This window comes from Lonchura striata, chromosome 4, assembly GCF_046129695.1.
Source record: "Lonchura striata isolate bLonStr1 chromosome 4, bLonStr1.mat, whole genome shotgun sequence".
In the NCBI taxonomy this organism is placed as follows: Eukaryota; Metazoa; Chordata; class Aves; order Passeriformes; family Estrildidae; genus Lonchura; species Lonchura striata.
In genome coordinates this window covers 1,616,479-1,629,807 of record NC_134606.1, presented here as the reverse complement: position 1 = coordinate 1,629,807, position 13,329 = coordinate 1,616,479, and the positions used below count along the sequence as shown (strand labels likewise).

The following is a 13,329-nucleotide window of genomic DNA, read 5'->3' as shown; positions in this document are numbered from 1 at the left end:
CATTCCCAGCTCTCCCAGCCTGCTTCCAGAGCAGAGGGGCTCCAGAATCCTGGAATGGTTTGGGTTGGAAAGGACCTCAAATCCCATCCCATTCCCACCCCGTCCATGTTCAGGGACACCTCCCACCATCCCAGGTTGCTCCGAGCGCCAATGTCCAGTCTGGCCTTGGACACTTCCTGGGATCCAGGGGCATCCACAGCAAATCTGGGAATTCCATCCCAGCCCCTCCCCACCCTCAGACCCAGGAATTTTTTCCATAGAGGAGAAATTCTCCTTCCTCCAGCCATGCTTTGTTGCAGGAACTGCTGCAGCTCCTGGAATGATGGGATTGGGTCAAATGATCCCGTTATTCCCAGGATATCCAAATGATGGGTCCCTCTTGGGAAAAAGGTTGGAATTCTAGGGTGGTGAGAGGGAAGAGGGATGGAACAGAGTTAGGGAGACAGGAAAACTCTGGATAACCATGGCAACAGCTTTCCAGGTGGGAATAAGCTTCTTTTCTGGGAAAAAATCAGGATTTGGTCACTTGAGGTTAAATTTATCCAGAAGGGATTCTCACCCGGGGGCTGTGTCCAGTGGGATCCATGAAAAAGCTGGAAAGGGAGCACAGATTCCCAGTCTCAGAGATCATCTGGGCCATGGATAAACCCCTGGAGATTGTTTGGGATACCTGGAGGGAATTTTCTCCATCCCCTGGATGAAGGAAATTCCTCAATCCATCCTTTGCCGATGCATTGCTTTCCATGGCTTTCCCATTCCCAAATGGAGTCATATCCAGCACCATTAACATTCCAGCCACTCCCCTCCCCTCCTTTTGATGTTTTCCCTGTTTTTCATTGGAATATTGGTCCAAATCCATGAAAATCTCTAATCCAGCTCTTTCCCTTGGGGCTGCAGAGGAATCTGTGGGTAAGTCCTGGGATGAATCCAAGCATTTTCCTTGTATCCCAATACCTGTGGAATGTCACGATGTCTGAATGGAACCATTGAAACAATAAAATGGGAAGTGACAGAAGGAAAATTGGGATTTCCCCCCCATAAAAAAAGGAGGTGGCAGAAGCCTCGGAGTGAATTTCCAGAATATTCCAATTAAAGCCAATATCTGTCCATTAAATCCCGTGCCGTTGGCTTCAAATATAAATCCAATAAAACTCCATTTGGAATCCTCCGTGAGGTCACCGAGCTGGAATTCTGCAGCCTCCTAAAAGGAGACCCCAGGATTTTCCAGGAATTTTTCATGGATTGCCAGCAAAGCGGTCTCAAAAACGCGATTCCTATAAAATCCATGGAATATTGAGCCGGCGTGGTCTGGTTTTCCTCCTGGAACGGTTTACACTGGGAATAAGGAATAATGGGAGTTAGAGCAGAGGTTTTGTGGGATTTTCCCGTTTTTTTTCATCTGAGGCTTGTGTTGTTCCAGAGACCTGAGCACTGTTGGGTTTTAATGGAAAGATGGGAATTGCATGGATTTATTCATTTATCCACAGGTTTTGTTGGGATGGGGAGGTTGGGAGGTGCTGGGATACAACCAGGAAGTCAATCCCTGTCTCCCAAACCCCAGAAATTTCCAGGGAAATTTCTAAAATTGGAGCATTTCAAGATGCTAACATCAGAATTTTTGGTTCATTCCCTGCATGGAAATCCAGGAAAATCACCCCCTGAGGCTAAAAAATTCCCTAAAAATGCTCCAAATTCTTGGAATGTTCTTCTTGGAAGGCTTATCTTCCCATGAGGAATAATCCTTTTGGGATTATCCCCAGTGGCTGTAACACCCATATTTGGGCTGGGAGCATCCCAAAAACCCTGGAAATCAGGGATGGGGTTGATGCAGCGTTTGCTTCCCAGATCTGGGAGCTGATGCTGTTTTCCTGGGATTTTTTTTTTGTGGAAAATGAGTAACTTTGGGATCTCTGGCTGCAGGAGGAGGAATTCATCGACTGGTGGAGCAAATTTTACGCTTCCACGGGAGAGAGGGAAAAATGTGGATATTACTTGGAAAAGGGATTTGACACCTTGAAGGTGAGAGACTTCCATCGGGTCTGGATCTTTGGAATTCCACTCTCCATGATTTCTTTGGGATTTTCAGCTTTTTTTTCCATCCGGGTGCAAAAAAAACCAGAACATTTTCCCCAGGTGTGGAAAATTTTGTTTCCCTTGGAAAAACCTTTTGGGAAACTTCCAGAAATTTTCCCTTGGGAAGTGGTGGAGGGAGTGGGGAACTGTCATGCTGGGAAGGGTTTGGGAAGGAGGGAAGTCAGGGATTTCTCAGGGAAGAGGGAGATTAAGGCACAAGAAATGCTAAATTGAACACAAACTCCCAAACAGGGAAGATTTTCCTCGGTTTTAAGGAAAATATTCCCAGCTGTAAGATCTCTATCCATGAAAAAAACACCAGGAGACTTTGGATTTGTCTGGGTAATTGGGATGGGCTGGAATTTATTGTGGGATTCCCAAATTCTCCTCACCACTCCGGAGGGAAATAAAGGGGAAAATTCCCAGAAATTTCTCCCTGTGGGATGAATTTTCCCAGGATTGAGGAATTTGGTTGGAATTTTTTTCCCCGCTCCATCTTTTTGTCCTCAGGTCTACGACACGGAGCTGGAAAACATTGAGGAATTTGAGCATCTCTCTGACTTCTGCCACACCTTCAAACTGTTCCGGGGGAGATCCCAGGATTCCAACGACGACCCCTCGGTGGTGGGGGAGTTCAAGGTGGGATGGGCCCTCTCCCCATGGACTGTGTCCATAGGGGTGGGAATTGTGGGATCTTTAAAGTCCTTTCCAGCCCAAGTCGTTCCGTGAGTCCAGGAATTGTGGGAGTTGTGGAATCCTCATCCATGGAAGTGGCCAAGGCTGCTTGGAAGGGGCTTGGAGCAACCTGGGACAGCGGGAGGTGTCCCTGAACATGGATGGGGTGGGAATGGATGGGATTTAAGGTCCTTCCCACCAAAACCATTCCAGGATTCTGGAGCCCCTCTGCTCTGGAGGCAGGCTGGGAGAGCTGGGAATGTTCCCCTGGAGAAGGGAAAATTCCAGGGAATGCTCAGAGTGCCTGGAGGGGCTCCAGGAGAGCTGGAGAGGGACTGGGGACAAGGGACAGAGGGACAGGAGCCAGGGAATGGCTCCCACTGGGAAAGGGGAGCTTGGGCTGGGATCTTGGCAAGGAATTCCTGGCTGGGATGGAATTCCCAGATTTGCTGTGGCTGCCCCTGGATCCCTGGAGTACCCAAGGCCAGGTTGGACACTGGGCTTGGATCCACCTGGGATTGGGAAAGGTGTCTCTGCCCATGGAATGGGATGAGCTTTCAGCTCTCTTCCCACCCAAACCATTCCATAATTCCATGATTCATTCCGCTCATTCCAAGCCTGCTCCCGTCTCCGCGTGTTCTTCCCTGAATTCCCGTGTCCTTCCCAGGGTTCTTTCAGGATTTACCCCCTTCCCGACGATCCGCGTGTCCCGGTGCCTCCCCGGCAATTCCAGCAGCTCCCGGCCAGGGGACTCCAGGAATGTCTGGTCCGGGTTTACATCATCCGCGCCTTCGACCTCCAGCCCAAGGATTCCAATGGGAAGGTATCCCGCTGGGAAAGCTCCGGGTTGGCTCCTGTGGTGGATTCCTGCAACAGGCTAGCCATTATTGCTCAAAATTGGGTTAAAATTTGGGCAAAATTTGTCAAAATTTACAAATTTGCCCTAAAATGTAGGAATTTGTTCCTGTTTTCTTCCCCGTTGGAATATCTGGGAATTCTGGGAGGAAACTCTTCCTTTGTCCACTGGGATTTTTCCAGATTAGTTCCATGAGTTTTGAGTTTGGCTTTATCTTGGTTTTTTAGTTTGTTTTTTTTTTTTTTTTTTTTGGTTATTTTATTGCTGAAGGGCATAAAATCACATTTTCCCCAAAATTCCTTCTTGCAAAGGTTTGCTGGTCTGGAAGGGAAATTTTGGGAAAATGGGAATTGTGTAGGTCCAAAACTCCCCAAAATTCAGGGAAGGGGAAAATCCTTTAAAATTATCTTGGTTCCACTGGAAAAAAAGGGGAAAATTTCAGGAATACTGTGGGAAATACACGAGAAAATATCTAAGAAAGCTAGATGGGAAAATAGTAAATACGCATGGAAAATTTATGGAAAAATAATGAATAGAGATGAAAATGTATGGGAAAACATATGGAAAAAAGTATATGGAATATGGGAAATATATATGGAATATATGGAAAAATAGATGCAGAAATTCCAACAACTTTTGAATTTTCCCCATTTTTTAAAATGGATTTGGAATGGAAATGTTTAATTCCTAAGAAATCCCCCATGAGTAATTCCTGAGGATTAAAAAGAAGGAAAAAAATGTGGGAGTTTTTCCATTTAAAACCCCAAACCTACCAAAACTGATCCCAGATTTCCCCTGGGATGGGAATTTTACGGAGGCTGATCCCAGCCCAAGGAATATCCGGGTGCTCATTCCATTCCCTGAGCGCTGTTTCCCATCCATTCCTTAAAAAACAAATCAGCAGGAAAAGGAAAATCTGGGAGAAGTGATGAGAAAACTTGGCAGGGGCATTTTTTCCAGGGAATTCTTGGATGTGACTGGGATGGTGGATCCCTGTAGATCCAGGTAAAATCTTTTAGGTGGAATTGGATCTTTCCCTTGAATTTTTTCCCTTGTCCTGGCAAAAAACCCAACTTGATTTAAATTCCCCGCTTTTCAAGTTGGAGCCGAATTCCCAGAATAATTTTATCTGGGAGAGGGATGGGATTTGGAACAGCCTACGGAAAAGGGTGGGACTGGAATCCCACGGGATTTTTGTGTTTGTTTCCGTGCCCACCTCCAGTGTGATCCCTACGTGAAGATCTCCGTGGGGAAGAAATCCATAAATGACCAGGAAAATTACCTTCCCTGCACTCTGGAGCCTGTCTTTGGGAAGTAAGTATGGATTCCGTTTGGTATCCATGGAATTTCTTGGATGTCCTAGTGAGGGAATTGTGCTGGGCCAACTGGAATTTCCCATTCCAACAGCCAATTCCAGGTTGGAGCAACCTGGGATAGTGGGAAGCATTCCCTGCCCATGGCAGGGATTGGGAATGGGATGGATTTTAAGGTTTTTCCCATCCCAATCTATTCCATGATTCCCTTGGCTCTTGTTCATCAATCTGTGGGATTTCTGAGGTGTGGATTGGGGAGCTGGAATTCCATAGTGGAGGAATCTGGATCATCCCATTGTTGGGAAAGAGTTTAGGGAACTTCTCCTCATCCAGGACTTTTGATCTAATGTCTGAAGGGAAAACGTGAGGAATGGGAAGGAATGGGACACATCCACATGCTCTGGAATAGGATTATCCATGGATAATTGAGTTGTTTCCCTCAGAAATGGGATAAAATTCCAAGGATAATGGTTTGTTCAGGGAAAAGGTGTTTGGCAAGGCTGGAAAAGGAGCAGGGAAACTGAGGAAAGCTCAATTCCATGGGGTTTTGTTCTCCCAGAAAATCAGAGTCATGGAATAGCCTGGGTTGGACAAGACCCGTAAGGATCATCAATCCGACTCCTTCCCAGGACAATTCCAACGATCCCACCCAGTCCCTGGGAACACTGTCCAAATGCTCCTGGAACTCTGGCAGCCTTGGGAATGTGGCCATTCCCTGGGGAGCTGTTCTGGTGCCTCACCACCCTCTGGATGAGGAATCTTTCCCTGATTTCCAACCTAACTCTCCCTGGAGCAGCTCCAGCCATTCCCTGGGCCCTGTCCCAGAGATCGGAGCTGCCCCTTGGGATGAGCTCCAGGCTGCCAAAATCTGGGACTCGGGGCAAAAACAGGGATGGAATCCCGCTTCCCATAAAATCCATCTGATCTTCCAAGGCTATTCCCACCATTCCACACCACCAATGCCGGGATACCTTCCCAAAAAAGCTACAGGGAGAGGGAGATGAATTTAAATGGGATCTTGGGAAGGAATTCCTGGCTGGGAGGGTGGGGAGAGGTTGGGTTGGAATTCCCAGATTTGCTGGGGCTGCCCCTGGATCCCTGGAGTGCCCAAGGCCAGGCTGGATCCACCTGGGACAGCGGGAGGTGTCCCTGCCATGGATGGGGAGGAATGGGATGGGATTCAAGGTCACTTCCAACCCAAACCATTCCAGAATTCTGGAGTCAGACTGGGAATGCTCCCCTGGAGAAGGGAAAATTCCAAGGAATGCTCAGAGTGCCTGGAGGGGCTCCAGGAGAGCTGGAGAGGGACTGGGGACAAGGGACAGAGGGACAGGAGCCAGGGAATGGCTCCCACTGGGAAACGGGAGCTTGGGCTGGGATCTTGGCAAGGAATTCCTGGCTGGGTTGGAATTCCCAGATTTGCCGTGGCTGCCTCTGGATCCCTGGCAGTGCCCAAGGCCAGGTTGGACACTGGGCTTGGACCCACGTGGGATCATGGAAAATGTGGGATGAGAAGGTCATTAAGGCGTCTCCTGATCCAAACCATTCCATGATTCCATGATAAGCGAAGCCAGCACAACACCGCTGTGGCCTTGCTGGATCAAGATGATGCAGCAGCTCAGGAACTCTGATCCATCCCATCCCCATTGGGTTGGGATGGGCTCCATTCCCATGGAATTCCAGCGGCGTGATCCTCTTTTCCCAAGCATTTCCCCATTCCCTTTCCCAGGATGTTTGAGCTGAGCTGCACCCTGCCCCTGGAGAAGGACCTCAAGGTCGCCCTCTACGACTACGACCTCCTGTCCAAGGATGAGAAGATCGGCGAGACCGTCATCGATCTGGAGAATCGCTTCCTGTCCAAATACGGGGCTCGCTGTGGCCTCCCCCAGACCTACTGCGTGTAGGTTCCTCCGTGCGCTTGGAATGTCCGTGAATCCTGGGATTGGGAGGCTGAGGTGGCCATGGGATCACAGCAGGGTTGTCCTGGGGGACTTGGCTGGAGCGGTGCTTCCCAGAGTCCTGGTTTTTATCCAGGGAGGTCCTGGTCCATCCCTGGTGGCTCCTGGTGACCTCGGGCTGAGGACACCCCCACAGATGTGGCTGTCCCATCCCAGGAATGGGAGGTTGGGGTGGGATCTTGGCAAGGAATTCCTGGCTGGGAGGGTGGGGAGGGGCTGGGCTGGAATTCCCAGATTTGCTGGGGCTGCCCCTGGATCCATGGGAATGTCCAAGGCCAGGTTGGACACTGGGCTTGGATCCACCTGGGGCAGTGGGAGCTGTCCCTGCCCACTGCACTGGATGAACTTTAATGTCTGTCCAACCCAACCCATTCCACAATTCCATGATTCCATGATTCTGTTCGGTTTCAGCTCCGGCCCCAACCAGTGGCGAGACCAACTCCGCCCTTCCCAGCTGCTCCACCTCTTCTCCCTGCAGCACAACTACAAAGCTCCCACCTACAAATCCGACCGGATCATCTTCCGGGATCAGGAGTACGTCCTCTCCGAGCTGGGTAAGATGTCAGGGATGCTTTGGGATAGCAGAATTTTCTTGCTCCAGAGAAAGGGATGGAGCTGGATGTCACGGAGACGTCACCAGGATTGAGTGATGGCATTGTCCACGTCCTCCTCCTCTCTGTCCTCTTTGGCTCTGAGCCATTCCCAAACTTGGCCGTGCTCCAAATCCTGGGATCGAGCCCAGACCTTCAATACAGGAATGTTGACCTTGGGTTTGTGGGAAGCTCCAAACTGATGTTCCGAGTGCATGGAGACATCATGAGGAGCATTATGGAGGCTGGGATTGGGTAGTGGATGTGTCCTCCTCCTCCTCCACACTGGCCGTGTTGGCTCTGGACTATTCCCAATCTTGGCCGTGCCCCAAATCCTGGGATTGAACCCAGACCTTCAATCCAGGGGCATTGTCCTTGAGTTGGACCAAACCCAACATCCCTGGATTGGGAGTGAGAAGCTCCAACCTGATAATCCAAGTGCCGCCCGAGCCAGAAGAGCAACTCTTCCATTGGAATCTCATTTTGGGAATGGTCACTAGAGGGAGACAATATCCCACACACAGACCTGGGAATTCTTTTGGGATTTGGAGCAATCAGGGAACAAAGCCAGCTTCTACAAGGAGGAGAAAAGCTCTGGACTTTTGGGCAGGAGTTTTTTGTGTGCCCATGGCACCTCCCCCTGACCCAACATTCCTGAGGCAGGAGGTTTTTTTTGGGAAAACGCTGCTTTAAGGCACAAAAAGAGTTTTAGTCCCAGGAGGAGGTGAAATCCAACCGGGCCTGGCCCAGGAGCTGCAGTTTGGAATCATGGAATGGTTTAGGTTGGGACCATAAAGATGATCCCATTCCACCCTCTCCATGGGCAGGGACACCTCCCATTATCCCAGGTGGATCCAACCTGGCCTTGGATACTTCCAAGGATCCAGGCGCAGCCACAGCTTCTCTGGGAATTCTCTTCCAAGGCCTCCCCACCCTCAGAGCCAAGAAATACCAATATCCCACCTAAATTTTGGTTGGAATTTTAAAGCCACCATACCTAGGATGTCACCAGAGACACAGAACAGGGCACAGCCCGGGGCGATCCCTGTCTCGGGAAACAAAGCGCAAATCCCTTCAGGAATTCCAGTTTTCCCCCGGGGCGAAGGGAAGCAAGGAATCCTCCTGGAAAAGTTTTCCTGGGAGAGCTGGGGAGGTGTTAAAATGTGTCCCCGCCGTGGCAGCGCCTGCTGTCACCTTCTGTGGCTTTAACGGCAGCGAGTTCAAAGAGCAGAACAAAGCCCGAGGCTTGACCCAGAGCAGATCTGGAATCCAGCTGGGAGCTCCAGAGCCGGACTGGGAATAAACCGGAGCCGTTAAACACGAGAGCCGGGATTTTACTAGCCCCTCCCCCCGGCCCGTTATTCCATAACTCCCAGATTTTGTTGTTCTCCGAGAGGGGCTCGTTCTTTTCTCGGCACATAAAGCCACACGTGTGTGCATGCGCCGGAATTCCAGGGTTTGGGAAACGGTTGGGAATTAGCCCTGGCGGCTGGAGTTCAGTGTGTCCTTGCCGAGGAAGGAGCTGGGATATCTCACCGGGATTTGGTGGAGTTGGAATGATATTTATGGAATGATATGTTATGAAATTATATTTATGGAATGATATTTATGGAGCATGTTGTGTTTCAATTGTCCTGGAAGGTGCACGACCAGAGTGGGGTGAAGTCCACCAACCCCAGCCTGGGATTTTGGGATTGTTGGGGTCGGAGTCAGAAAATCAGGGAATCTTTTAGGTTGGAAAAGACCTCGAATGTCCTGGAATCCCAGAATTCAGGTTGGAAAAGACCTCCAAGATCGAATTCAGCCTTGTCCAAATTTCCTGTTCGGTTGTTCTTTGGACACCTCCGGGAGTGGGGACTTCACTGCATCCCTGATATCCAAGGATAGGGAATCATGTCCCATCCCAGGAATGGGATGCGGAGGCAGGAGTTGGACATTGGCTGTAGTGGGATGGATGATGGATGGATGGATGATGGATGGATGGATGGATGATGGATGGATGGATGGATGATGGATGGATGGATGATGGATGGATGGATGATGGATGGATGGATGGATGGATGGATGATGGATGGATGGATGATGGATGGATGGATGGATGGATTGATGGATGATGGATGGATGGATGGATGATGGATGGATGGATGGATGGATGGATGATGGATGGATGATGGATGGATGGATGGATGATGGATGGATGGATGGATGGATGGATGATGGATGGATGGATGGATGGATGGATGGATGATGGATGGATGGATGGATGGATGGATGGATGGATGATGGATGGATGGATGGATGGATGGATGATGGATGGATGGATGGATGGATCCAGACCAGGAAGAGAAGGCAGAAATGTCCATTATTGAGGAATCTTGGCCCATGTGTGGCAGGATCAGGGTCTGGAGATAATTCCAGGTCTTCCATGGATGAAGAACCACAAATATCCTGGTGGGACTGGAGCAGTGACTTGGACCAGAGTAGGAACATGGAGCAACCTCCAAGCTGTACTGGTGGTGTCTCCATGTCCTTCCTCCTCATACTCCCATTCCCGTCTTTCACCCCAAATCCCACAGAGAAGAAATGGGATCCCACTGGGACCTCATTCCTGTCTGCCCAGCTGAAGATCCTGGATGGATTTAAACTCTGGGATAAACTGTTGGGAGTGGGAGCATCGGCAGAGGATTGATGGGAATCCTGATTTCCAGGACTTTAGGAGAGCTGGATTCATTGGATTCTCCTTTCCATGGGATCCAACTGGATCCTTGCCATGCTTCCCTGGCTGTGATTTGTGAGGTGGCTACACAAGGGTCTCCATAGGTTTTCCCACTGGGAATGGTATCCCTGTGCCCAGCAGGGTTTGCGGTGATGGATTTGTGAATGGAGACTGTGCTGCTCCAGCTCTTCCTGGCGAAAATCCATCCCCGTGGGATTGACTCTTCTCTCCTCCCTATGGCAGAAGATGGAAAACCCCCGAATCCGCACCTGGGGCCGGTGGAGGAGCGGCTCGCCCTGGCCGCCCTCCGGAAGCAGGGATTGATCCCGGAGCATGTGGAGACCCGGCGCCTCTACAGCCCGCTCCAGCCGGACATCGAGCAGGTGGGTCCTGGAATGTGGCCGGGATGTGCCCAGGAGCGGCATCTCCTGATCCAGCCGTATCCAGGGAGAGGATGCTGCTGGGAACATCTGCCCTGGAATTCCGGATGTTCCCAGGGAGGGGAGGTGGTTGTTCCCTTTGGCATGTGCTCCAATTTTTAAATTGAATTTAACTTAATTTAGTTTAATTTAATTTTAAATTTTTGGTCTCAAAGTCCTACTCAGAATTCTTCTCCCAGAATCCCAGGATCACTGAGGTTTGGAAAAGCCCTCCAAGGTCATCCGCTCCAAGCTGTGTCCGATGCCCACCCTGGCACTCAGTGCCACATCCAGGAATTCCTTGGACACCTCCAGGGATGGGGATTCCAAACCTCCCTGGGTGCTTCCAAGGCCTGAACACCCTTTCCATGAGGAAATTCCTGCTGGTGTCCAACCTGAGCCTCTCCTGGCACAGCTTGAGGCCGTTTCATTTTTTCCTGGTATTCCCTGGGATCAGATCCCAACTCCTACCAAGTTGGGATCAGATTCCAGCTTTCAGGCAGTTGTGGAGAGCCAGAAGGTCACCCCGATCCCTGTTTTTTCCAGGCTGAGCCCTTTTCCCAGCTCTCTCAGCTTTTCCTGGTGCTCCAGCCCCTTTCCCACCTCCCTCAGCCGCTCCTCAGGATTTACATCCACCAACACATTTCCAACTATTCCTCAAATCATTTAAAAATAACTTTTAATGCTCCCCTCCCACCCAAGGGAGCCTCCCTGGGGAGGTTCAGGTGCTCCAGCTGGAATCTCCCAAGGTTTCAGGGCTCTGTTTTTCCATGCAGGGAAAGCTCCAGATGTGGGTGGATCTGTTTCCCAAATCCCTGGGACATCCCGGCCCCCCCTTCAACGTCACTCCACGCAAAGCCAAGAGGTAACTTCCCATTTCTTCCTCATCTTTTCTCTGGGAAAGGAGTTGGGAACGCTTGGAAGCCTCAGGTGGGGATGGATTCACCCACCTGGATGAAGGACAGGTGTGGAATCATCTCCAGGGAAACGGCTTCCACAGGGAAATTCATCAGTGGGACAACCGGGCTTCCAGGTGGATGAGTTTTCCACCTTGTCATGGTTTTATTCCCGGGATTTTCCAGGTTCTACCTGCGCTGCATCATCTGGAACACCAAGGATGTGATCCTGGATGACCTCAGCATCACCGGGGAGAAGATGAGTGACATCTACGTCAAAGGGTGAGTGTCCCGCTCCGGAGCCTCCCAGATTCCAGAGGCTGGAGGTGCAGGAGCAGCCGGGAATGAGTTAAGGTGGTCCTTGGATTGGTATTGCTGGGATAGACTTGGATTCTGCTGGGATAGTGGGACCATCATGGCTCCCCAGTTATGGATCCATGGATTTCCAGCTGTGGATTCATGTCTTCAAGTATGGATCCACACCTCTCCAAGTATGGATCCACACCTCTCCAAGTATGGATCCACACCTCTCCAAGTATGGATCCACACCTCTCCAACTATGGATCTACCTCTCCAATTAGGGATCCACCTCTCCAATTAGGGATCCACCCATCTCAAGCTGTGGATCCACACCTGTCCAATTATGGATCCACACCTCTCAAATCATGGATCCACCTTTTTCCAGCCATGGATCCACACCTTTCCAATGATGGATCCACACCTTTCCAGCCATGGATCCACACCTGTCCATCTCTGGATCCAGAGATGGAGATGTGTCTTTTTGGAAGACAAGTCTCTGCGGAGCTCACAACCTTTTTCTTCACACTTCTGGGATGATCCCATGGCAGTATTTTTCCTTGGAATAATTGGATGTTCCCGTAGTGGGATAAGATTGGGAGCAGCCCGGCCATGGGGAGAGGAGCTCACTGCCTGCTCATTCCCAGCTCCTTTCCCAGACTTTTCCCATGCTCATAGGTTGGATTATTTTCATGGCTGCTTTCTCTGGAATTCCCTTTATTCCTGGAAACAGCCCCTCTGGTCCCTTCCCTTCCCTTCCCTTCCCTTCCCTTCCCTTCCCTTCCCTTCCCTTCCCTTCCCTTCCCTTCCCTTCCCTTCCCTTCCCTTCCCTTCCCTTCCCTTCCCTTCCCTTCCCTTCCCTTCCCTTCCCTTCCCTTCCCTTCCCTTCCCTTCCCTTCCCTTCCCTTCCCTTCCCTTCCCTTCCCTTCCCTTCCCTTCCCTTCCCTTCCCTTCCCTTCCCTTCCCTTCCCATCCCGTGTCCAATGGTGCAATCCCAGCCAAGGGAGTTCCCTTTTTTGTGCTTTTTTGGGATTTACAGGCAGGAAGAGGCAGGATTTGGGAGCAGACTGTAAATCCCTGGTTTACAATCCTGGTTTCCCCCCTGTAAATCCAGAATGCCATGCACTTTTCCTGGTATTCCCATCAAGTCTGTTGTTACCAGCTCCAGTTGAGCTGTTCCGTGTCTTTTGGGGCTCCTTAACGTTGTGCTGCTGGAAGAGTGGGATCATCCAGGGGTTGCTGAGATCCCTTTCCCATTTTTTAGCATCCAAGAGAATCCTGCAAGGCTTGAAATGAGTAAAATCTTGCTCAGCTTCCATATCTTCCAGCCTGAAGGGAAGTCATCCTGAAAAACCCTATTGGGAATGGGTGAAGTGATCCTTTTTGTGCCTCAGGGTCTGCCTCTGGATCGGGAATCCCGTGGGGAATGTTCCTTCCATCCATTGCTGCCTCTGGAACAGGGGTTGGAACCTGCCTGTCCTAGATTGGGTATTAGGGAAAAAATCTTCATGGAAAAGCTGTCGAGCAGTGGAAAGG

General features: G+C 50.3%; 1 protein-coding gene across 8 annotated transcripts in view; it reads left to right on the top strand.

Moving 5' to 3' along the window:
* The window catches only part of DYSF (dysferlin), a 77,492-nt gene that overhangs the window by 49,198 nt on the left and 14,965 nt on the right, over positions 1-13,329 (top strand). For all 8 annotated transcript variants that reach the window (XM_077782668.1, XM_077782667.1, XM_077782664.1 and 5 more), the window contains 9 exons: positions 1,921-2,019; positions 2,584-2,712; positions 3,416-3,571; positions 4,827-4,918; positions 6,647-6,817; positions 7,287-7,429; positions 10,425-10,564; positions 11,377-11,465; positions 11,683-11,778. In XM_077782668.1, the coding sequence (XP_077638794.1) occupies positions 1,921-2,019; positions 2,584-2,712; positions 3,416-3,571; positions 4,827-4,918; positions 6,647-6,817; positions 7,287-7,429; positions 10,425-10,564; positions 11,377-11,465; positions 11,683-11,778 (1,115 nt within the window). The remainder of the gene's footprint in view (positions 1-1,920; positions 2,020-2,583; positions 2,713-3,415; positions 3,572-4,826; positions 4,919-6,646; positions 6,818-7,286; positions 7,430-10,424; positions 10,565-11,376; positions 11,466-11,682; positions 11,779-13,329) is intronic.